We start from the raw sequence: 25,166 nt of genomic DNA on the forward strand, positions 1-25,166 counted from the left end.
CAGGGATAGAGGGACTCGTCTGGATTGAGGAACGTGGAGAGGACCATGAAGGAAACCTGCTCTGGAGTGCGGGCCACCTCAGACTGGGGCGACAGCTCAATGACCAAAGTGTTCAACCAGACCAAGCAGGAGAGGCCTGGGGGCAAGTGGCTCAGACTTAACCAACCCCCCCAGAACACGTGTGGAGACACCTGAAGATGGCAGTTCACAGACGTGTCCATCTAATCTAACGGAGTCTGAGGGGATCGGAAAAGCTGCATAATGCAGGTGTGCAAAACTCATAGGGGCTGCCAAAGGGGCTTCTGAAAAGGACTGAATGAAGGGTCCGCATAGCCCTAGGAATTAAAGGTTAACCTTTTGGAAGACATGTTGTCATAACGGGTTATTCAGTGCAGGCTGAGGGGCCAACGCCGCCATTTGAAATGAACTCGACAGACAGCACAATAAAGTGTGCAGAAAGCGAAGGGGCCTGAGGACTTTGTGAATCAGCCCACCTTCTGAAATGGCGTCTGAAAAGGTCTCGGTGTGTGATATAGCGCCTTATTTCACATCTCTCTATCAAGCGGCTTCTCTGTATTCTGGTTATGTGTGTGTGTGTGTGTGTGTGTGTATCCATGGTGGTGCACAGCACATCAATTGTTATCTGTAGATTTTAAAAATCTGCACTCTGACCAATGCTGCCCTCAACTCCTCGACCCGCTGCCATCCAGTGGACTCATCTCCACACACCTAATAGATGTCACAGCTGGGACACCTTCAATAGCCCCGCTGTCCTGGGGTGACATGGCCCTTCAGTTCTTACTTTTCTTTATCCTTCGTCCCCTTCCTCCTGTTTGCTCTCCTCATCCCACAGACACGCAGCCCTGGCTGCCCACCCACTCTGGGTGGCCCACTGACGGACTGCTGTCCTGCCTTCTCAGAGCTGCAGGTCCCCACTCCCCGTAATCCTCTATCAGAGCAGACGGACTGAGCGACCTGATGATGATGATGGACCTGAGTGCCGTGAGGGCCTACAGGAGCCCCCTTTGACTTTTCATTGTCCTGATTTGTCACTCCAGGTCACTTCTGACCCCAAAGTGCTACGTCCTCTAATCTGCAGCTGCGGTGTTTGACTTTACTGGTCACACAATTTCAGTCAAAACGAAGTTTTCTGGATTTCTGTTATTATTGGGACTTCAGCGTGTCGCTCGTCCTCTGAACGGCCCCGTCATTTAAAAGTCAAACGCGAGTCTCAGTTTGCCGACTGTCCAAAATCTGTGGAATTAAAAAATGGAGCTTATAACATCGAAGTGGAGAGATGGACGGACGGACAAAGCGCGAGACAAATCAGCGCTCGGATCAGAGGCAGAGCTCGGCGCTCTGAGGGCTTCCATTATCTGCTCTCTAATTCGTGTGAATGACTCTTTTTTAGGCCTGAGAAGCGCCCATTAATAACAATTAGCCGATCTTATCGCTCCCATTCCTTTTAATGGCGCGCTCTCGAGCTCGCTGGGTACCTCGGTCCTCTGTCACTCCCAGGCTATAGCCGGCGAGTCTCTGGGGGACCCGGGCCGACATCAGCGCCGCTCCTCTCCTGTGTGCCGCAGCCCTGCGCAGTTCCCATCACCACGGCGACACACCGCGCTCTTTAACTGACACTTCGGTGGACGCCCCCTCTTCCCCAGGGAGAGGCTTCTTCTCATTGAAGGCGAGCAGATTAAAGAGCCCCCGACGCCCTTATCAGTCCGCGAACAGAGGCGCCCCCCGCGCTGGCCCGATGAGACAGATACGCACTCGGCTCTCACACACACACACACGGCCGACCCTCTCCGACCCTCCGGCCGCCTTTCTGTTGGCGGCTTTGGGGAGTTCATCACGCGGGCGTCCCCCGGGGACCTCTCGACACGTCCAATAAAAAAAAAAAAAAGAATCATAAGATAAAAGGGTCAAATTTAAAATACTGTAAACAAATAATTAATTAAATAAATAAAAATTAAAGGGTCAAATTTAAAATAAACAAACAAATAACTCAATAACTAAATAAATAAAAATGAAGTAAATGGGTCAAATTTAAAATAAACAAATAATTCAATAAATAAATAAATAAAAATGAAGTAAAAGGGTCAAATTTAAAATAAGCAAACAATTAAATAAATAAAAATGAAAGGGTCAAATTTAAAATAAACAAACAAACAAATAATTAAATACATAAATAAAAATGAAGTAAAAGGGTCAAATTTAAAATAAACAAACAAACAAACAAATAAATAAAATGAAGTAAAACGATGAAATTGAAAAGAAAAAATAAAGGTCAAATTCAAATTTAAAAAACAATAATAAGATACATAGGTCAAATAAAAAAACGTCAAATAAAAAAAACAAAGAGCCCAAAAAACAAACAAACAAATAAGACAAAGGGTCAACTTAAAAAAGAACAATAGAAAGTATAGAGGAGGGGTGAAGTTCATCTTTGGTCCGCTGTCCGTCTGCTTATCTGCCGCTCTGTTATCAAGCGCAGTGTACAGCACGTGTGATATTTCTGCATTATATGGCGCCTTCCATATCTACCTGCCTGTAAACAGCTTCTTTCACTTCCACCCATCTTTGCATCTGCGTATATAGCGCCTTTTATAGTATTTTTCTCTTATATGAATGGCCTTCCTATCTATCTACATAACTATACATTATATAGCGCCCTTCACACCTGTCAACTATCTATAATAGAGTTCATCTATCTAGCTATTTCTTATATAGTGCCTTTCACGTCTACCATAAAGCGCCTTTCATAGTCATCAGCCTTTGCATACATGTAGTATACAGTGTATGTAGCGCCTTTCATTGTATTTATTCATAGCACCTATCAATCTGCCTATAGCGCCTTTCATAGCCATTGCCTTTCAAGTCTCTTTACAGATAATCCGAGCGCCTTTCCTCTCTCCTGTAGTTCGGTCTTCTTGTTGCTCGGCGCCTTTCATATCCGTCGATGTCTGCATGTGTTTATAGCGCCTTTCATGCTTTTTATCTATTTTTCTGTCTATCTGTAGATCTGTTATATAGCGCCTCTCACATCTGTCTGTCTATGGCTGACTGTATTTATGTGTCATCTTTCCTAATTTCTGGACGGCCCCCATAAACAGCCCTACAAGAAATGAATAATGAATGGAAGGCCCTTTAATTGTCACCTTGTCATCTGTGTCGTGTATAAATTATCAAATGACTTTTGAATTGTGACGTTTGGCCGGCTGTGTTTTTCTCAGGAATGTCACGATGCCTCGGTACGTTTTTTATTTCTATTTATTTTTTTAGTTGCCCTTCATGCCCACCGTGTTTTAATGTCGCCCCCTGTAGTGTTCTAGAAGCCTTCGTTTTTATTCTCCGTTCTTTTGATTGATGGCGGATTCGTCACCTGTTTTAAGTGACGCACTTTTGATGGAGGGAGGGTGGGGGGTTTAAGCCCCAGTTTTGTATGTATATATATTTTTTTAATTATTTATTTCTTTTGGTTGTCATTATTCACGCCATTAAACGAATGAGAGGTGAGGTGGGGGGCCGGTCCGGTGGTCTCCTCTCACACCGGTCAGTTCTCGCATCCCGCCGTCATTACCAGTGGTCTCCGAGCCCCTCACCTTCATGTCGCTCGAGTGCAGGACCCTCCGGCAGTTTCAGTTCCCACAGTTTAATTCCCAAACGAGCAGCCTGACGGGACACCTCTGGTGTGAAGGACTCTGTGCGTCTTGAGGGGCTTCACTCACCGCGGTTCCCATCGTCTGGGCAGGTCGAGGAGAGACCGCTTGGAGGGTCTGCGCGTAAATCAGAGGTGTCATGAGGAGGTGGGGGTCCCAAGGGGGCTGTCACTGACGGAGGAGGGAGGGCTGCTCATGTTGCAGGGTGGACAGAATGTGGGAAAACAATCCTGAAGCGGGACTCCCATCATGAGGGTCAGCCCGCCGTCATCGACTTCTTTTGAATTAGCGGAGACGCAGGAGGGTCGGCCATGACGGTCTGATCTCATGGAGGGCGCCTGCCTGTGAACTTCAGATCAGGTGTTTACGTGGGGGTCGCACTCGTGGATTTTTTGCCATTTGCTCAGACTAAATCCCCCCCTGAGTGCGGCCCTCCAGCACCTTGTGGACCATCTCTGGCCCACTCAAATCTGACAAGGCTGGATGTTCTCGAGCCTTCCATTCACTTTTTGTCGGGGTTACGGGTCACAAGGTGGGCACAAAGACAAGTGGCGAAGAGAACGGCACTCCAGGACCCCTCACAGCCTGACTCGGCAGTAAAGGTTGAAGTCCACAGCAGAGCCAACCCACACACACACACACACACACACCACCCCTATGACCCGCCAGCTGACCAGCGGCCGTTTCGTTTTTTAATTCTCAACAATTCGCTCATAAAATTAAAAATCGGAAAATGTCCACCTGGTCAAACGGAACTGGAAACGAAAGGCGAACGAGGAGATGCGCATCTGTGCTCCCACCCGACCTCCCGGCATGCACTGTGGCGTGTACAGCCGTGCCCACAGAGGTGCCCGCCGCAGTGCCCACCCGTGCCCTGGCATTTGCTGCTGCCTAAAGTGTCGAGGGGGCTGGCGGCTCCCACTTGTTCTCAGATTTTGCAGCCTTGTGTCGTCACATTTGTTCCCAGACAAGACCCCCAAGACCGCTGCTCTCTCCATTATGATGACCTCTTTTGTAAGTCGCTTTGGACAAAAGGGTCTGCTAAGCCCCTAAGTGAGAACGCAGAAACAGAAAAATGTGTACCACCACAATTAAGAACGGAGAAGTAAGGAAGGAACCTCTGGAAACGTATTGGTGTGGAATTGAGAGACCTTCGAAGACGAGATGATGGCTTTGCTTCAGGCGAGCGCTTAACAATAAGAACAGCAACAGCTGAATACTTCATCGAACCTCATCATTCTGTGAAGCGGTCATGGGCTCTTTGGGCCTTGAGAAGTTCTGACGCGTGAACCAAACAGAAGTCTTTAAAGTGTAGTCGGCAGGATAGAAGAGATGGCGAAGACCTGAAGAGAGCTTGACATGCCACTGTATGTGGGCAGGGCAGGCGTTTAAAACCAGGAGGCCGCTGGCATTTCACTGATCTGCTCGGGTCAAGCGGAGTCCCATTAAGAGCCATGAACAGCTGCTAAGGGGGCTTTCTGGAACCTTCATGGGAACAGTTTGTTTGGGCTCCAGCAATGGCTCTTCTTTGGCAGGGCGTATGCAATCACCGTCGAGGGTCACAAGTTAGTGTGGGATGTAATGGCAGTGCATTGTGGGTAGTTGGCAGATTGCGTAATCCACTCAGGGCAACCCCCTCAACATTCTATGACAATCGATGATCATCCACGATGATCCAAGGGGACCATGCCCAGGCAACCATCAGTGATGCCTCATTGTGCCGAGGGGCATTCAACGAGTCTCAAAGACACTAAAAGGGGCAACACTGGGCTGTGATGACAAAACGTCCAAGAAACGCGGCATCGCTCGGAAGGGGGCCTGGACGGCGGGCCACATCCTCCTCCCTGCGCTCACCTCGGTTTCTACTGTGGTCTTAAAGAGAGGAAGACGAGTGACTGTTGCCACTTCATCCTCTTCCTCTGCTCAGCCCCACATCCCCCCACCATCACTACAAAAGACGCCTCCGGGTTCAAGAGCCAAACTCTTCAAAAAGCTGCAGGTCTGCACCTCATCTCCCCTCCACACTCAGCGGGTGACTGCAGAGCCATGACAAGCTTCGGGCCAGCGTGACACTTCCTGCCTGTCACAATGTCAAAGGTCACCGGCCTAAATGACCACAGGCCAGCCGGACACTCGCGAAATGTGAAAAACTTTACAATGAAACAGTTTGTCCCAATTGTCACTTTCAGCCTTGACATTAGACACGTGGGAAATCCTAAGGCTCACACTTTCATATTTGTCTTTTACTATTTCATAATGTGCTTTCAGAAATGTGCCACCTGAGGTGCCTACCTGGTCACCTCACCCCACCAGATTTCTACTTTGGGTCGCTGTCGAGGTGCACCCCAAATGTTCCTGTTGCCGACCCCCGTTCGACAAATCACCCGAGAATCACTGCATTATATAAAATAATAAACGTGTCCCCCCCAAGTCACCCCTGGCTGGATGTCCCCGTCTCTAATTCTCGATATTCTTGTATCTGAATTCACCCACAATGCACTGCTCCCGCCTCCTGCCCTCTTATTAACAAACGTCTGGTGGTCTCCTTCTTTCGGCTCGGCCGTTTGGCGCTTCATTGAGTGTCCTCGTTTTGGGGTGGCCTGTCACGCAGTGCGCCGTGAGGGCCGACCTGGTGGTCTAAACTGCCCACTCTGATGTAGTTCGAGCTTGCTGGGGTCCAGCGAGTTTAGCAGACGACGATTAATTCGAAGGGTGGGGGAGCACATTTACCAAATAATCGGCCGATTAAAATAAGACACTTTGTTAAACTACGGGATGTAATGCATGAACTAGCGGGTGGTCTGGTCACCCTGTCCATAGGTGGTGTGTACCTTCGCCCATCTGCAGAATGAAAGCCAAGGCAGGCTCAGGGTCACACCAGGAGGCGCTGGCTGCGACTGCTCTCATTCAGTGTGTGTCGTTAACGGGGGTCCCTCCTCAGCCTCCGGAGCACGTTATTGCCAAATAAAAGGACGTGGCGTCCAGGCAGGAGAACAATCTGCGAAACTCTGAAGTCGGACAGAAGACGTGGGCGCCGCCGCCGCTCCGCTGAACTTTTTACTTTTTTTCCTTCAATCGCAGCGCCCTCAGGTGGCCAGTGGCGGGATGTGCACTTCAGCCGACTTCAAAGGGAGCGGGAGGTGCCAGGGTGGGCAGCGATGGCGTAAGCCAATTAAAGAGACGCTGCCCTGCCCTCCGTGCTTTGGCTGACCACAGGTGAGGACTTCGTCAGAGGGGCACAGACGCGGAGGACTGTGACGGGGACCATGAAGAAAACCGTGGCGACGCTGCTGCTCCTGCTGGCCTTCTTTGTGAGGACGGCGGTGGCTCAGACTGGTGAGTGCGGCCGGCGGGCTACGAGGTGCAATGCGGGGAGTTTGGCGTCTAAAGTAACAACGGGGTCTTCTTTCTCGCGGTGGCTGTCGATCTTGTTTCATACTTCGAAGGTCCTCGGGGAGAATCCCGACAGCACCGGGCACATAGCGAAAACCGGGTGGTCTAAAAGTCAGACAGAAAGCTCAAGAGAGCTGGCGGTCAGCAGATGTGGGCACCTCTGTAATCTTCAGGTATTGAAAGCGGCAAGTGAGTCTTGGTGCCTAACTGGACGGGATGCCAGTCCACTCACTCACACACCCCCGCGCTGTCACATGGTCACCGAACTGTGACATCTTCGGAGACGTGGGATTAAAGTCCCGGCGAGGGATTTGAGCCCAGGCCGGTGGTCCCTGAAGCGGTGTCGCTGCCTACTGTGCCGCCTGTCTTTAGATAACAATCTTTAACACTACGGCACGTGTGTTTTATATAGCGCCTTTACGACGCTCAAAGCGCTGTCTTGAAGCGGCAACAACTCGAACTTTCCCGTGGACATTAAACAGACCCAAGGGGGGGGGGGAGATCACTAGGACGGCTTGATGGGACGAAAAGGGACGGCAGGTCATCACGGCCACTCGCCTAGTGGCGACAAGAGAGGGACAGACCAGGCACACGTGACAAGACCTGAACAGGCGCCCAATTCAGAAACATTTAGTACTGCGTGTGCTGAGGGGTCCACTTAATGCGCCCACTTTAAGGCCACAGGGGGGCAGCACCGGCGTAAGACGAGGAGCAAACGGGTCACTTCAAGGCTTTGCAGGTAGCGAGGTGGGGGGCTAAACTGATTAGGGGGTACCAGATTATATAGGATAGACAAAAAGATCAGGGGCTTCAGAGTTCCTTTGGTGTGCACTGAAGTCACTTCAGTTTTGTTTGTCCTACTGACTCACCGGTACAAGAAGACCCCCACATGTGACAAACCATTGAACGTCTCCATGTCTACTTATCGAAAATGTTGCGCTTTTGGGGGTCCCTTCTGTCCCCACCAGACCCAAAAAAGCCTAATTTGTGGACCACATGTTTTGTGCAGGAAATGTCACCCCAATGATGAAGAGTAAACTAATAGGTGTCTGCAGCAAAAATGACCGGAATGACTTACATGTGACATCAACTGTCCCAGGGATTCACCCCTAATTGGATACGAGCATCAGATATCGATAAAACGATATTTAAACGATAAAACAATAAAAATCATTTCCTGCAATTAGGAGGCTTCTGGTCATGAATCTGGTCATATGTTTGATATGTGACTCGTTTTGGTGGTCCCAGCCCTCCACAAGCCACTCCTGGAGGTGACAAGTTTCAAAGCTAAGCATGTGAGGTATCGTTTCAGACCATTTCCAGGTCAGCGATTACGAATATGAGGTTATTTTTGATTTTTTTTCGATTACAATTGACGATATTTAGATGTTTCACCTTTCAGTTGAAGCCCACCTTTGGATATTTCAGATATTGGACCCAACACTTCTTGCCCATCAAGCACTTCCACTTCCTGAAGTAAATCCTTACCTTTCTGAGGAACATGGTGGCCTTCATCACTGTAGACATACAGTAATGGCATGATGGGGTGGCACAGCAGTCTGTGGCCACACCGTGACTCTTTGGGGGGCTCACAAGTCAGTGGCGGATGTCGTGAAGGACTAAACGTACTTTACTAACTCAAAAATACTCGTCCGGTATTCCGTGTTTGAGCAGGTGACCCTCCACCGCTAATCCCACCTGTCGATTCTGCTCAGTACACACAAACTCCATGAAGACCCCGGTGATTAAAACATCGCAACCTTAACTTAGGAAACTTGACTAAAGCCTAACATCGGCCCATAACGTGTGCTCGGGCGCTGTCACTCGACTGATCTCACTGTCACCAGCTGTCACCAGACGAGCGAAAGCATCAGGATGGTACTGGCAGTGGCAGGCAATGGCTTTGTAGAATGAGACGATAAACGAGGCTGCCATATGAAAATGACAAATGGCCGTCCGAGTGGCACACAGAGAAGGCTCAACGGACAGCGACGTTTACTCTAGGACTGTAACTTTGAGTGGCCGCGTGGCTGTGTGTAGTCACCCAGTGTCACATTGAGTGATGTGCAGGTTCACCAGTCTTGAGGGCCGTCGTCACAAGTTAGTTTCACGACGCGTGCTCACATCAAGTCGATGTCACTTCAGATGAACGCCTCCAATGTCCCCCAGGACGAGGCCTCATTTGAATAAAGCTTGGTATTTTGCATAAGTCCCGCCCATTTCTGGTTGCATTGTGGGCCAAGGGGGTCCTTGCAGCTTTGTAGGCTCAGAAAGAACGTTGAGGACTTTTAGCGCATTTGATTTTGTACCGAAGGGTCGTGGCAGACAATTTATGACAAACTTGTCACCTGCCTGTCACCTGATGTCCCCAAAGCATCATCTTCTTCAGTAATATTCAGTGCAGTCCACTGGACACAATGCTGTGTGAATCATCGCCATTCTAATGGAAGGCAACCACAACCCCTACAAGGCGCTGCGCAGCTCCACAAACGGACAAATGTCACTTTGGAGGTGACATTGTTAGAACTGAATTATACGAGTTGTGTGGAGTCTGCGGTCAGAACCCACTTAAGTGAGCCAGTCAGTGGACAGGTCAAAGGTCAAACAAGAACTACAAACTGGCGGAGAGCAGACATTCAAAACAAGAGAGGAGCAAAAGTGAAAAAGTCTGATGATGTTACCAGCGTGTACACCGCACTGCATTCTGGGAAACAGCAACTACAAAGACCCTAAAATGGCAGAGCCGATTGATAAAAGGTGCCAGAGCCGCCAAACCTGAGCAAAGATTTGGAATCCTTGTACATCCAAACCCCCAAATCCACGTCTAAACATCAACCGAGAGCGTGGCATTTAACGTCCCACCTTGACGTGTCCGACGCTCTTCTCTGTCCCCCAGGAGGCACCCTAATCAGTCGGCCGGACCACCTCACTGACCCCCCTTTGGATGTGGAGGAGCAGCAGCTCGACTTTGATCTCCTCCAGGAGGTCCGCACTCCTCACCTTATCTCCAAGGCTGAGCCCAGGACCCCGCTTGTACATGCGACGTCATTCTTTCAGTCGCTAGCCTCAGCTCGGGACCACTCTGTAGGGGAGGACCAGGATGTCACTCGGCTGTACACCAAGGGCTTGGTCTTCTGGCTCAGCTCTCTCTTGACCACGACTGACCGGTCCAGCTTGGGCCACTCTGATCCTCCAGTCAGTCGTGAACGGGACCCCCCAAGATACTTAAACCCCTTCACGTCATCTCCAACTAGAGCTCACTGCCCTTTGGTCTTCACTTCAAATAGGAGGGGGCATTCAGAACAGGTGAGCCAGCAGGTGGAGACCACCAACAAACTGGGGGGGGGTGGGGTCACTCAGGTGAGATTGACAAACGGGAGGACGACTTCTGAAATCTCACCCTTTGGTAACGGCATTCAAGGGGTCACTTGGAGAACTCGGCAGACGTCCCCCCTCGAAGGGCCAAAGGTTCAAATTTAAGGAATCGAACCTTCCACGTCTTTGTGACTTGTTTGTGACAAACTGCAAGTGCGTCATGCACTTCATCCCAGAGCTGAGCACAGCATGGACCCTTTTGATCTGGACATGGTCTGGTGGGTCAGTTGGGGGGTCTGAAGACTCGGTCAGGCACTGCACGTCATTTAACCGCATTGTCAGCGTCCTCTGTGAACAAAATCATAAAAGGAATGGAGACGAGCAGAAAGAGTCACTGATTGTCACCATCAGGACACATTCCGGTGACAAAAGTGACAAATGTCATGCAGAGTTTCCAGGTGGTCACTGAGGTCACTTGGATTCTCATAAACCGTCAACACGATGACAAGAATTCATTTGTGCTGTAAATGGATACTCGAAACTCAGTAAATGACAAATCTCAAGAGGCCAAAGTCCACGTCATGCTTGGTGGTCCCCCTGGCTGGCCTGGCTTTAACCCTTTGACTGCTGGACCCGCCACTTCAGTTGTGAGCTGCCAGCCCACCAAACTCAAGTCAGCTGGTGCAGTCAGAGACTTGGTCAGCCGCTTTGAAAGCTGGAGCTTCTCTCAAGTTTCCAGTCACCTCAGCAAAGAGTTTGTCACCACAGTGTGTCCCCTATGATGGGTCTGTCCATCCAACTGCCTGACCCATTCATCCAGGGCAGGGTCACTGCGAAGCTGAAGCCCACCTCAGCAAACACTGGGCACAAGGCGGGAACAATCCATGGATGGGGGACACATGGACACGGGCACACACACACACCAGCTGACATCCACCAAACCTGCTCATCTTTAGACTGGGGGGGAGGCGCAAAACACTCGGGATGTGAAGTCCAGGCTCCTAGTTGTGAGGCAGCAGTGCTACCACCCATGCCACCGTGCCACCCTTTCATTCACATTGTGTCAATTTCTTAGGTTGCCATCCGTATTGTGCTAATCACAGATGGCTGCCTTTTAATTATCAAATAGAGGTGGAGGAGGCGGGGCCACTCGATGATGTCACTAGGGGGTGTGGCCTCAGCTGTATAAAAGGAGATGCTTCAGCACAGTGACTGCCACCTTCAGTAGATTCGGGTTTGCAATTCTCAGGTCTGTTACTAGGGGTGTGGCCTTGGAAGTTGCACGGTGACTTGTCACACTGGTGACAGTACAAAGGCTGGAGTCACCGTAAGTGTGACATCCAAGATTGTGTGATTAAAGAGCTTACAGACCCTCGATTCCTGCGGAGTGTGTTCAACTTCTCGTTGTTGGCCTTTGCCTTTTCTTCACTTAAATGTTATGAAGAGGCGACTCTAACAGGACGACAACGGGTAGGGGGCTCTAGAAACTGGAGGCCGGCGTCCTGACCGCCATCAAAAATGTCATTTGGCTCTTTTCAGATAAAGTCTCAGCGCAGAGGGCCATCCCACCCTGGCTGACCGGGATCATCGCCGTTGTGGTCTTCCTCTTCCTCGTCTTTATTGTCTTCATCGTCAACAAGATGTGGTGTGAAGGCACAAGGTGAGCACCGCCCTGAAAATGGTGGCCATCTCAGGGGCGTTGGCACACAGAAAGCCTCCCTGATGCCCACCCTCCATGTCTGTTGTTCTTTAACTCCTTTCATGTGTCGTTCTTCAGATTATTTCATCTTCCATACAGCGCATGAAGCCATCAGTTATTCGTGTAGTGCCTCTTCACATGCAATCATTTACCTGCAATTGCTGAGCGCTTTGAGTAGTGAGAAAAGTGCTATATAAATGCAAAGAATTATTATTATTATTATTTCATATTGCACCTTTTATATCGACCTGTCTGCTCTATAGCACATTTTACACTTTTTATAGTGCCTTTCACACCCAGCCCCTCGTCTATCACTTCAGTGGTATCTCCCACATTACTCCATTACCTCATAATTCTTATGTTTGTATTTGTTAACATATTTATTTATTATATGGATATTTGTGCCTTTTTGTCGACTCCTGCAGGTTCCTTTGGGAATAATAATGTGTCCATCTGTCATATAGTGCCTTTCATCCATCCCTGTGTCATCTGTGCCATGTGCTGTCTATCACCCAACTTTCATACCTAATGTTATACAGCACGATTCATGCCCATTATATAGTGCCTTTCATTTATTTAATCATCACACCTTTCCCATTTACTCATCTTCTATGTAGCGCCACCTCTATTCTATATAGTGACTTTCATGCCTGTGTATCCAGGTTTCACTTTATACAGAGCCTTTACATGTGATCATGTGTTTTATTGGGTGTTGGGACAAATGGGGGGTGAGGCCTCCAAAAGACCACACAAGCAGCCCGGGACCTTCACTGGCCTGCTTGGTCGATGCCTGAAGGCTGCAAGACCCCCCAACTGCTACTTGCAGGTTGCGGCCTACACAGGCCTATCGATGGGGAGTCCAACTTAGAAATTAAAGTGCCAAACTCTACAAAAATGTCTCACAAAGGAGAGGAAGCGTGAAGCTCCGGCTTGTAGAAACAATCCCAACCAGGATTTATTAACAAAACAATAAGAAAATAAGGAGGAAGGCACACAAGAGCCAATCCGAGGTGAACGGGCACAAAAAACACAATCCGACAAGCGCCACCCGCCTGAGCAACACCAAGTGACAGGCCACACGGTCCACACTCACTGCTGGGCGAGGAGGAGGAGCTGGCAGCAATGATGGCCCCGCCTCCAGAGAGCTCCACCCACAAAGCACATGGCATGGTGGTCACTTTAAAGGACTGTATGTAGTGCCTTTCATGTCCGACTTTCTCGGCTCCTTTCACTCCTGTTCATCTGTGGTTACGTTGCTCTCCATTATATTGTGTAATCTGTAGTTCTATATAGCGCCTTTCACAGCTACCTGTCCATCTGTTCCTACCATACCTATGTATTTGCCTATCAGCCACTCGATCATCTGAATTGTCACCCCCCCCCCCGGTCTCTCACTTTTAGGGGTCTTTATTATGGTCTCACCAAGCAGAGTCCCCACGTCACACCCACCTGTCATCTTCTGTTCCTTTGCTTCTTTCCTGTCCGATCCGCAGTCTCGGTGACGTGATGTTCCCTTAGGCGGCTCCACGCCGAGGACAGGTCACCTGGCGGGGATCACGTGACCATCTGTGTTCATTTCTGTTTCAGTGTCGAGGAGCCAGCAGAGTCCAACCAGGGAAAGCCACCCGATGGCGCGATCCAGAATGGCACCAGCCTCGAAGTCGTCCTCCACGACATGCGGTGAGATGGGGTAGACTGGGAAGAGGGGGCACCAGCCTTCATTACTAACAGATGGGCACTGAGGTTGTGACAATTCACTTGACTCTTTCAAGTGAGGCTGTCACTGCGGCCAAGTGACCGAGACAGAGGGCTGCTTCAGTCCATGGGGTGGCCATAGCAAAAAGGGTGAAGTCCTCTGCCAAGTAGCACCTGCTACCAGGCTTCAGCCTTAAATATGGAGGGGAGCACAGCAGGCATAGGAGGCCCACCTGACTGTCAAGGCAGGGGAACCAGACTGGAGCCACCTGGGGCATCAAACCAACTTGTAAAAGTAAAGAACTGATCAGAGTGCCAGTCCTGGCACATTAGCGCCACGCAAGACGTTCTGCTCCAGGGTCCGCAGATTCTTGATGCCAGGGGTGGACGTGTCTTTGCCACTTTTACTCAGTGGGCCTTTTAGTGCAAAGAACGCCTAGGAGATTGTTGAGGTGGGCACATCCTCTGCAGTCGCTGTCACAGCCTGAGCTGGCAGAGTGGTGGGCTCTGAATTCTACCTTTGGTGCCTTTGTGGTGGTCTCATCTGCTCCCCCCTTCTCCAGATATCTCCCTGACTTGTCATCAATGCCCTTCAGTCTTTTCATTTTGGCTGCTGGGCTGCGGTGACGGGCAGAGGGATCGAGAACAAGTGTGCCAGTAGGCAGAGACCCCCCACAAACTGGATGGTGCCAGTCAGGGAGCAGAGGTGGCCTGAGGCTGACAACAAGGAGGAGGACCAACCATTTCAAGGGTCTCCATTTGTTTCTTTCAATTCTCCCCCCAGTAGATAGCGAGTGCAGAACTGGAGACCACCAAGTGAGGACTGGACACTTTTTTTAAGGAGCTGTAAGCTCATTGGGTGGTCTCCTGTGGGCGCTCCACGCAGACAGATGAGACGCGGGCCTGAAACCGTGGGGGGAGCCGAGAGTCGGCCAGTCCTCACACTAACTTGTGGACCCCCATTACTGTGTTTCAGAGACGAGGGCTACGACAACATCTGCCTAGAGGACGACGCCAAGGTTACAATGACCGCCATGTGACGTCCGGTGCCAGCGACTTTTTCACTTTTGACGCACAAACAGCCAGCGGGTTGAAGACCAAGGCTTTGAGACGTGGCGCTCCCTTCACAATGGGCATAGATGCCACCCTGTAGCGGTGACAATGCAGTTCCAGTGCTTGAAGCTGCCAGACATCAGTGTGACAAGGCCACACAATCAGGTCACACCATGAGGTGACAACAACTTGAACCATTTTGTTAGCCTGCAATGAAAGAAAATCTCTGAGTCTGATGACAAATTAAAGCTCCTTCTGTCACTTGTCACTTGTCACCTGCGTGTGGTTTATTAGACAATCAACAGGTGTGGAGGATCAAGAGGGGCAAAGTCCAAAGAAAGCGGAAGACAAGGAAAAGACAAAGGAGACCCCTTAGCAGAAATGTGGGGGGCCGTTCAGCTCGTCCAAAGGGACATCCAGTCGAGACCCACCAGGACAAAGAAAGACGGGCGATTGTGAAACCGCGTGTGGCGCGAGTGTTGGGCAGCACGGGGGCAGCGACGGGCACGGACTGAGGGTAGGCACTGGCAGCAGGCCCAATATTGACTTAGAAGTGCCACCCTGGCACTACTTCGCTGAGTGGTCTGTGCCCACGTAAAGCCTTTGTTAGAATTACAGTTCTGACCCCCCATTCTGAGTGTTGCTGTGGTTTGGATCTTCTCGGTCATTTTTGTTGTTTTGTGTCTCATGGACGCTGCTGGTGCCTGACGTCACCTGTCGACGGATCTAAGGACCTCAAGCACAAGTAAAGCCAGGGTGGGGTTTAAAGACCACCCACTGTGACCGAGTCTGATGCCAGGAGGATGGAGAGGAGAGGTGGCAGAGGAGGGCAGAACGGCCTAGTGAGCTCGTGCCAGTGCAAGGGGTGTCTTCGGTCCTGTGTCCTTCACACTGGATTCTCATGACACTCCGCGCCAGGCGCCCACCCATCTACGACTCCTGAAGAGATTCAGTGGAGCCACCGAGGAACAAAATCTCCAAGCCTTGAGAACCACAAGGATGAAGTCCGGCAGCTTGAAGCCCCCCTGACGTAGTCAGTGCCCCCTCCTGGTTCACACCATTGAGTGCCACAACGATGGCGCTTTTCACTCCCATGACAGGCCACCACCAAGCTGAACATTTTACTCAGAGGCGTCACTTGAGTGTCCAGGAGCTCGGTGACACATTTGACGAGAGTCATAAGCCGAGTTTACAGAGCGGAGCAGGCTGGAACATTCTGGAGTTTCTGGATCGGAACCCAATGCCAAGTTATAATTCTCATGACGGGCTGAGATTAAAGTAATCGACGCAGACCTCCACGTTCACGTCTGCCTGCTGTGCCATCTGTGATGGGATTCCTAAAAGCAGTGTTGGAAGTGAGTGATGTGCCATCTGTTGGAATGGCACATTAAACGCACTTTATCACTAAATATGTTTGTGACATGGCATCTGTTAGAATGACACGTGCAACGCATTTTATAACTACGAAGGTTTGTGATGCACCATCTGTTGGAAAGGCAAATGCAACGGGTATATGTCAGTATTAGGGGACATAAAAACAGTGTTAAAGTTTCTGATACGCCACCTGCTGGAATGACAAATGAAATGCATTTTAGTACTAAACGTGTTGTCACGTGGCATCTTCTGGAATGGCAACACGACAGACGCACAGACACGTGTCCTTTCAGTAAGGAGGATACATAAAAACTGAAGAACTGGCAATTGTGACCAAGAAAAGTCCCCCACCCTGCCGCCTGTCTGCCCGCTGTTCCCATCAAGCGGCCCATGTAACGCATTTCACGGTCGATGCGTGTTTTAAAAATCGAGTGTCCTTCTCTCCACAGAACAGCTTGTGAAAGCCAAAGCCCCCCTGAGTGACGTCAAACCACACAGTGAGGGGCGATGGGGGGGCAGCAGAACACGCGGTAGCGGCATGGCGGCGTAGCACAAGGCAAAGTCACGTCTTGGAATAAGAAAATCGTCTCTTTATTGCTTTCATTGAAGTGAAATTAACAGAAAACAAATAAAAGGAACTCAAATTAAAAAGAACAGAAATGACACAAATGACGGGGGGCACCTGTGCAGACGGCCATCCACCTGTCACCGTGCCTCGACGCAGTCACTCGCAGACACACCGACACACAGACAGACGTTCAGTGGACACAGAGAGTGTGTGTGTGTGACATGGGCTACGGGTGACACACACACACACACCTCCATACGCTGTGTGCCCACACATCCCCGATATTTATACCCACCGCACACACAAGCCGCCCTGTTAATTGTATATAAACACATACTTGATAATGTTAGTAGTGTATGCACACGCGTGTGTGTGTGTGTGTGTGCAGGCAGGCAGGAAGTCACATGATCAGCCCCGATCCGTCACTTTGTTTTCTGCCACCTTCCCGAGTCGCCCCGAGGTTCCTTTGCAAATGAAGGTGTTGGTCTTCACTAAACGATGGGCACCAATGGCCACCTTGTATGTGCCAACATGAAAGTTTATTTCTAAAATGTACCCCACCCCAGTGTCATGTGACATGAAGGGACTTGGCGCTCTGCTAAGGTTGCCCAGGCCATGCCCAGTGCCAGGTGACAGCCCACTCACACTGGCAGTGCTGTAGCAAATGAGCAGGAAGCAGGGTGGCCGCGCACACACACACGGGAGGCTGGCCGGCCGGCTGGCTCTTTGCCATGCGGGACAGGTGGGCTCACATGGACGACGCTGGTTTCGGCGGCCGTAGGCAGGTAGGGTACACGTGTGGCACGGATGATGTGCAGACAAGGCACCTTCAGAGGGCTCCCCAAGTCCGGCCAGGGCTGCAGGATTAGGACAACACAGTCAAGGTGACCGTCCCCTTCTGTCGCTTCAGGATGGCCACCGCCTGCTCGTGGGTCAGGCCCTCCAAGCTCTCTCCGTTCACCGCCAGGAGCTGATCCCCCCTCTTCAGGCGGCCATCATCCGAGGCGGCTCCCTGGAAAGACAAAAAGGGGGCAAAAGTCAAAGCGGATGCAGCCGGAGGCCCTCAGATCGACTTCTGTGAGGCCCCAGCTCTAACCACTGAGCCACCACACTGCCGCCGTTCAGAAAACTGCACCCCTCTCACAGGCTTAGAATACCGCAGCGAGGCCACGTGAGCACGGGGAGAACACGCCAAGACCCTCGGAGCAGGAGCTGAACCCGTGTCGCTGGCAGTGGCTCTCCCTCCACCTTAAAATAATAAAACGAAATCCCGAGGGGCCGCCAGCCGAGTGACGACAAGCTGCAGACGCACCGCAATGCTGCCCTCTAGTGGCCCCCTCTAGGCAAAGGCTGACAGGAAGGAACACAACGCTACCAGACATGGGGGGTCCGGGGGAGGCAGCAGAGGGTCCAGGCCTTGGCTCAAATGTAGGACGGTGTGGTCCTGCAGTTACTGCAAGGGTGCCCGAGTGCCAGGTAGGTGCCCTGTAAAATTTGTCTGGTTAATCGGTGACAGCCAGTGAGTGACCCGACACTGGAGGATAGGCAGCCGAACGCTGCCAAGGGTGTGTGGCCCCCCGATTATACACAAGTGGAAAAGTCAGAGGGAATCCCATAATACAGAAGTGTCCTTGTGCCATCATCACCTGGATGGTTAAGGAGGGACAAGACTGACACCAAAGTCTCTGGCAATACGCAGTACAGAGAATGTCAGACCACTGGCATCAACAGGTGGCACACACCATCATGTAGGGGTCTTCAGGAAGCAGAGAGGTCCGTCTGTCAAACCAGTGCAGTGCATCGGTGTTGGGGACACTCACAGCCAGAGACGCAGGGTCTGACCAGCCCAGGCGTACAACGAGAGCGGCACCTTAGACCCCACACCAAACACCCAGAGGGCACACACCAGAAGGGGTGTCCACTCGTACTACTGAGGATTGGCAGGCTGTCGTCTTCCGCATAAATGGATCCCTGAAGGGGCCTGGTGGGCCCAAAAATCAGGAGACCTACAAGAAAATTAAACCAAAGGAGTCTGGGAAGCTGAACCCACACGATGCCCGCTGTGGCCCTGGTGTTGTATGTGCGGCCTACTCAGCTGGCATAATGAAGGTGGTGTGTGAAGTCCTATAAACTCAAACAAACAATCCTCCCCAAGGCCAGTCCTTGTCCTGCTCCTTCATGTTCTTATAGCAGGGTGACGCCTGTCCACATGCCACCCACCTGCTCCAGCAGTATTGCCATGCCATACTGAGCACATACTGGACTGGATTGGACCGGACTGACCAGTGTGTCTCCCGTCCACCCAGTGATGAAGCTGGGCCTTCAGGTTGAAAGGTCACGGGTGGCCATTTGTCATCTGTATGAGGGGACACCCATAATGAAGGTGAGGGTGACCAATAGACCGAGTCACATCAGAGTGTGTGTGTGTGTGTGACCGCTCAGGTCACCTTCAGGTTCGTGCTGTGGTGCCTGCGGGGCCTCTGGGACATGCGGGGTCACTAAAGACGCTTTTGCAGGTTGAGGTCAAAGGGCGACTCGCATGGAGCTCATCAGTCAGACGGCGCTTTTGGGGGCAGCCTGGCCGGCCAGGAGGCTCACGTCACCGACGCGGTCTAACGGGGGACTCGCTCCCCCAGTGCCGGACCACCAGTCGTACATACCTTCCCAAAGATGGTTTTGACGTAGATGGGCAAGTCGCCATGAGGACTTCCATAGCCACCCACAATACTGAAGCCAAGTCCATCGGGGCCTTTGTCCAGGGTGACGATCTTAGCCTGAGAGGGTCTGGGCAACGAGACAGAAGAGAGAGACCAACATGAGGCCAAAGCCAAGGGCACACAGTGCCAACACGTCCTCGTGAGAACATCTGTGAACAACGGGCAGGAGGAGGAAGAGGAGGAGATCTGAGGCTGGCAAAAAAAGGGTGGGAATCAGGGATGAAGATGAGGATTTGTGTGATGGCAGAGAGGACAGTGGGGGGGGGGTGAGAGGAATAAGAAATAATGATGAGGAGGAGGGGAATGTTAAGTGAAGGGGGCTGGTGCGATAGTGAGGAAGATGAGGAAACTCCTTGAGCTTGAAAAAATCGGTAAGAGGAACACGCGAGTCACGGTGAAGGAGATGGGGGGCATACTGGTGACAACTGAGGACACGCATGTGACGAGCAGGCAAAAGGCAGAGAGGAAGGACAAGAAACACGAGGCGGGCACAGAGGAGGCCCAGTGGACAAGATGAGACGCAACAAGATGGAGTAGAGAGGTAGGGGAGAAGAGCAAGTCAGGGGGACAGGCAGCGAGGGAGAGGGTCCGGAGGGCACCGCAGTCAAGAACACGTAAGGGGAAAAGGAGAAGAAAAGCAAACGACAGGCAGGATAGCGAGACGCCACACGAGGTGGGCACAGAGGAGCCAAGGAGGAGAGGCCCAGCAGAAGGAAGGCCATCTGTGAGAAACAAAGCAGGGGGACGAGGAGGAAGAGGAGAATGACAAGAAACGCAAGATGCTCTGAAAGAGCACAGCAAGAGAGAGGGTCTGCTTTAATGGTGGAGGGACATCAGCGACAAGGGGACGCCAAAGAAAACTCGTGAGGAGGACACATGACACGAGGAAGAGCAAGTCAGAGGTAAAGAAGACACGCCATGGTCCAGTAGGGGGCAGGCTGTCCAGGAAGAAGATGAGACGAAGAAGATGAGACGACGCAGAAGAGCCGAGGAGAAGATCCGGAAGATGAGAATCTGGGAAAAACAGCAAAGGAGAGGAAAAGCAGCAGGGCGAGGAGGAAGATGAAGAGGAACAGGGAGGGGAGGCACCTCTGGGCAATACCTGCGAGGAAACAGAAGGTGCAACTTGAGACACCAAAAAGAAGAACACACAGGTGGCCAACGAGAGGACGTTGGTGACATCCAAGGAAACATCACACAGAAAAGACAAGAAAGAGAGAAGAGCACATCAGAGGGTCCGGGAGACGAGACGACACCCACCAAGATGGAGCAGAGTAGGGAGGGGAACAGGAACCAGTCGGCGTGAAGGAGAGGGTCCGCAGGGACCTGTGAGGAACTAAAGGGGGAGAAAAGGAAGAGGACACAAATCACGAGCAGAACAAGTCAGAGGGGAAAAGAGCTCTGGTGAGGAAGAACAAATGGGGGTCTGTCTGTGCAAGAGGATGAGTGTGACGACCACCGAGGAGGGAGAAGAGAAACACAAGCTGGGCAAAGACAAGCAGGAGCAGAGGGGGTGACAAATCATGGAGGGGGGGCACTCAATCCAAATCGAAATGGAGGACATCACTCAAGAGAAAAGGAAGAGGAAGAATCCAGTGGGAGAAGCTCAAGTGGTCCAGAGGACACAACTCTTCCTCTTCCTCCACTCGTTCAGATTTACCTCCCCTTGGATGGTCAGCGCCAGCCACCCTGTGGACCCCTCCTGCTATGACACACCTAAACAAGAGAGAGGCACATCCTGGCGCAGAGCTGCAAGACCCACATGGACCCCCTGACACAAGAAAGACCATTGTCATGATGACGAGCGCAGACCACTATAGGAGGCTCCTTCCAGAACTCAAAGACGTGCCACGTTGGGGTCTCCCTTTGCCCTCCTCCTCCCAGTGTCCCCTCTGGCCCAGCGGTGTACTCACTGGGGGTCCTCCGTGTGGGCAGCCACTGGGCAGCTGAGGTTCGGGCTGGCTGCCATGCTCTGAAGCTGGTTGGCTATGGCGCTGATGTTTGTGTCGGCCACCACCTTGGAGAGAAAAAGAAATGGAATTCAAATAAAAAGACACAAGACTTTGAAAATAGCCAACGGCACAGCGCCACCTCATAGGCCATCAGAAGGCGGGCACAGGTCGCTGAGCGGACCTCCAGGTGCCGACCTGAGAGACGCCAAGCAGATTTTAGTGGAGGACCCCCGAAACAAGACTGTCACACATGCCACCATCTTAAAAAAACGTCACCAGGCGGAGCCCCGAGCTCTCAAAATTCGAAAAGTGGACCTCAGTCTGAAGAGACGGGCCTGGACCAGAGACCCCCACAAGGGGCCGGAGCTTCTACACCTCAAAATGGGAGAGTACCACCCCGACTACCTAAATGACAGGACAGTTCTTCTGGAAAAACAAAACAAACTGGAAACCAAGACGGCGAGCATCTTAGGTGTCCAGCATGCATGACACAGGGACAATGAGACAAGTAAAGTAGAATGAGACCACCACAATAATTCAAAACTGGCCACTGCTTAGTCCCCCTCTGTATGACAAACCAAACATACATCACGGGCACTGCCGATTGCCACTCAGACGAGTAGCCCCAGCCAGCCAACTGCCACAGAGATGTCTGAATGGCAGTCGGCTGGGCGGGGCTAAACGTGTAGCCCTGCCAGTCAACTGATGTGATCATAATGCACGTAGCCCCACCCATCTGACTGCCCCCCATACATTCATACATGTAGCCACACCCAGACAACTGCCACTCAGACCTGTAGCCCTGCCCAGTCGATTGCCAGTCAACTGGTGTGATCATAATGCATGTAGCCCCACCCATCTGACTGCCCCCCATACATTCATACATGTAGCCACACCCAGACAACTGCCACTCAGACCTGTAGCCCTGCCCAGTCGATTGCCAGTCAACTGGTGTGATCATAATGCATGTAGCCACGCCCATCCAACTGCCCCTATACATGTAGCCCCGCCCAGACAACTGCCACTCAGACTTGTAGCCCCGCCTCCGTACAAGTGCCCTGTTCTCCACATTTGTGTTCTGAAGTTTTGGGGTCAGGCAGTTGTGCTCCATGATGCCAGCGCTGGAGCTCAAGGACGTGTTACAAGCCGATTAGCAAGTGGCACTTCCGCTGGGCTCTGCAGACATGACAGTACGGACCCTATAAAGGTGAGCCCCCCCCCCCCGTGATACATCATTATAAATATTAGTGCCCTGCAGTCAGGCTCCTGTGCAGTGCCTTAGTTGTTCACACTCATCTCTCTTATAGACGTACACACACACACACCAGTTCATGTAAAGCCTGCACCTCTCAGGGGGGGGACACGAGACCCCGCGAGGCCACTTGGAGTTTGGCTCCACCTAGTGGTCCGTTTCCTTCCTTGCACGACTTGTGAGCCTTCAGAAAGCTCCGGTAACTCGGCGGCGCGGAGGTGTCTGGGGGAGGGGTGGCCTCATTTCCAAATTAAAAGCTCATTAGCATAAGTGATTTGTACACACGAGGTAATGAATGAGCAGCCCCCCCGCCTGCGCTTATCTGCGGATTACACCTGCTACAAGTGCTGTCAGCACATCTCGCCGCACGCAGGCGCTCCGCAGGGACGGCTCCCTCCAAACTCCTGGGAAATGCGCGCCATCTCGCACCTTCACGCGGGTTGTGTGTGACGAGGCAAGGGTTGGGGGGGAGGTGGGGGGGGGGGGCCTCGGTCGACTTGAAAACTTCCAGGCTCTCTGGCTAGCAGCTGGGAACTGTGGTGGGATTATCCTACAGACACACACAGCCATTTTGGGGAAATAGGACTGGCACAAGGCCCACAATGCCCCTGTCTCTGCCAACCTGGCATGAGCCAAAAGCCACTCATCGCCTGGAAGGCTGGCTTCACTCCTTCACGCCGCATTGGCGATCAAACAGCAGGCAGCGTTAGAAAGTCGTCTCCGTCAGGTGGACTGAGCTGCCGTCACTGCAAATCGAGGAGGCAGAACAGGACGGGGACGGGGACGGTGACGGGAGTCACTCCAAAGGCCATCAGGGGAGCTCAATAGGACGGGAAACAAGTAATGGGGGTCTCTGATCATCGAGTATGAAAACCGACGAGCGAATAAAGAGACGAGTGGATCAGAAAGCATGCGAAGTGAGAGAAAAGCAAAAATGAAAGAAACAAAAAGTCACATGACGCAGACACCACGCAAAACGAAAACGGTCAACGTGTGACATGTCAGCACCCGATAAGAACGACAAAACGGTGGGCCGCAAAATACACTGGCGGGCAAAGAAAAGGCCAAACGAGAAAAACACAATCATGGCGGGGGGGACAAAAAAAATACAAAACACCAGAAATAGCGAAAGAAAAGGCCAAACAATAAAAAGACAATCGGGAGAAAAGAACAAAAGAAAAAAAATAACAGAAAACACCGGAAGGCAGAAAAGGCGCCAAACAGAACAAACGGCAAAGACGCAAAAAGACAAAACACGCGTCTCCACTTGGTCTGATGGGAAACCACATCAAGTTAATTAAAATAAATCAATCAATCGATCGATCGATCAATCAAGAAAAGAAAAATGCATCCGATTGGCAAACATGACTGACAGCATAAAACCGGAAATGAAACAAAACATCCAAATAAAGCAACTGAACAAATGAAAGACTAAATCAAACCAAGAAAAGATCAAAGAGCGTAAAGAACTGAACCAAAGTCCACACCTGACCGCCCGGGGGGCCGATAACTAAACCTGTTCATGAAGGCCCCCTAGGGCTCACCCCCTGCTCTACTCGGCTGGGTGGGCTGAACGGCCCGTTCGTGGCCAGACGTCTCCAGCACGCTGCCCCCTAGTGCTCACACTCACACACACACACACTGGGATACCGAGGCTCCCCTCCCTTGTGTTGTATAGTAAGACTGATGAGCCTGGTGGTCCGAGGGGCTGCCCTCATCTTCATATATGATGATGTACTGCCCCCTAGTGCTCGTACTCCCAGGGCCGTCCTAACCTATGGTACTGGCAACTGAAATGGGGGCCCCGGTGCACGACTTTGCCCGGGTGAGGCCCACGATGCTGTTAAGATGGCCCTGCGTGATGCCCTGGCACATTTTTGGCTGCCCAGGGAGTCTCAACTCCTTCTTCTATTGGTAACATGCTGCCCCCTAGTGCTCACACACACACACACACACTTTAGGCTATATATTTAGGCTCGCCCCCTTGTGTTGTATAGCAAGACCAACGAGCCTGGTGGTCCGAGTGGCCCACTCTTGTCAAAGCGTCCAAGTCTTCTACCCCGCGGAGTAGACCAACAGCTCGGCACGTCTTGTGTGTAAAGAATCAAGCAGATCAGTCAGTCCACCCCCACGTAAGTCAGTCACTTCACCAACCCGGCCCCTCAGACGTCTCGGGTTCATTTCGGGTGTCCCTGTGCCCCGCGCCCCCTGGAAGCCGAGTGACGGCAGATCAAGTGCTGTGTCATCCATTACTGCTTGTGAGCAGTTGGTTTCTGAGTGGTTTAACAAATCAATAGGCAGATAAGTTGGTGGAGAAATAACAAGAATGGCAATCACACATGTGCCAAGGCTGCCAAAAAGCCTCAGATGTGACCAGCACCTCCATGTCCCCACAGCTCAGGTCCGGCCCTGTCACCAAAGTGAAAACAAACTAACAAAGAAGGAGGAATAAAAGCAGGCCATGTGCCCCTTACATGCTGCCCCAC

The 25,166-nt window shown here is 51.5% G+C and overlaps 2 protein-coding genes across 4 annotated transcripts in view; one reads left to right on the top strand and one right to left on the bottom strand.

Annotated features, from left to right (window-relative positions):
• Positions 1-1,176: 1,176 nt before the first annotated feature.
• Positions 1,177-15,092, top strand: pdzk1ip1 (PDZK1 interacting protein 1). Of its 2 annotated transcripts, XM_051932680.1 has the most exons (5): positions 1,177-1,180; positions 6,906-6,998; positions 11,910-12,030; positions 13,657-13,749; positions 14,741-15,092. In XM_051932680.1, exons 2-5 carry the CDS (start codon positions 6,929-6,931, stop codon positions 14,802-14,804), a joined length of 348 nt encoding a protein of 115 aa, XP_051788640.1. In that variant the 5' UTR covers positions 1,177-1,180; positions 6,906-6,928; the 3' UTR covers positions 14,805-15,092. The 2 variants fall into 2 exon arrangements, with proteins under 2 accessions (XP_051788640.1, XP_028668314.1); XM_028812481.2 differs by lacking the exon at positions 1,177-1,180 and having other exon boundaries at positions 6,801-6,998.
• A 1,666-nt stretch (positions 15,093-16,758) lies between these two features.
• Positions 16,759-25,166, bottom strand: part of patj (PATJ crumbs cell polarity complex component) — a 115,742-nt gene continuing 107,334 nt past the window's right edge. For both annotated transcript variants that reach the window (XM_028812482.2, XM_051933178.1), the window contains 3 exons: positions 21,390-21,493; positions 19,420-19,543; positions 16,759-17,771 (listed from right to left, as the gene is read on the bottom strand). In XM_028812482.2, the coding sequence (XP_028668315.1) occupies positions 17,625-17,771; positions 19,420-19,543; positions 21,390-21,493 (375 nt within the window). In that variant the 3' untranslated portion in view covers positions 16,759-17,624. The remainder of the gene's footprint in view (positions 17,772-19,419; positions 19,544-21,389; positions 21,494-25,166) is intronic.

This window comes from Erpetoichthys calabaricus, chromosome 10 (assembly GCF_900747795.2).
Source record: "Erpetoichthys calabaricus chromosome 10, fErpCal1.3, whole genome shotgun sequence".
Taxonomy (NCBI): Eukaryota; Metazoa; Chordata; class Cladistia; order Polypteriformes; family Polypteridae; genus Erpetoichthys; species Erpetoichthys calabaricus.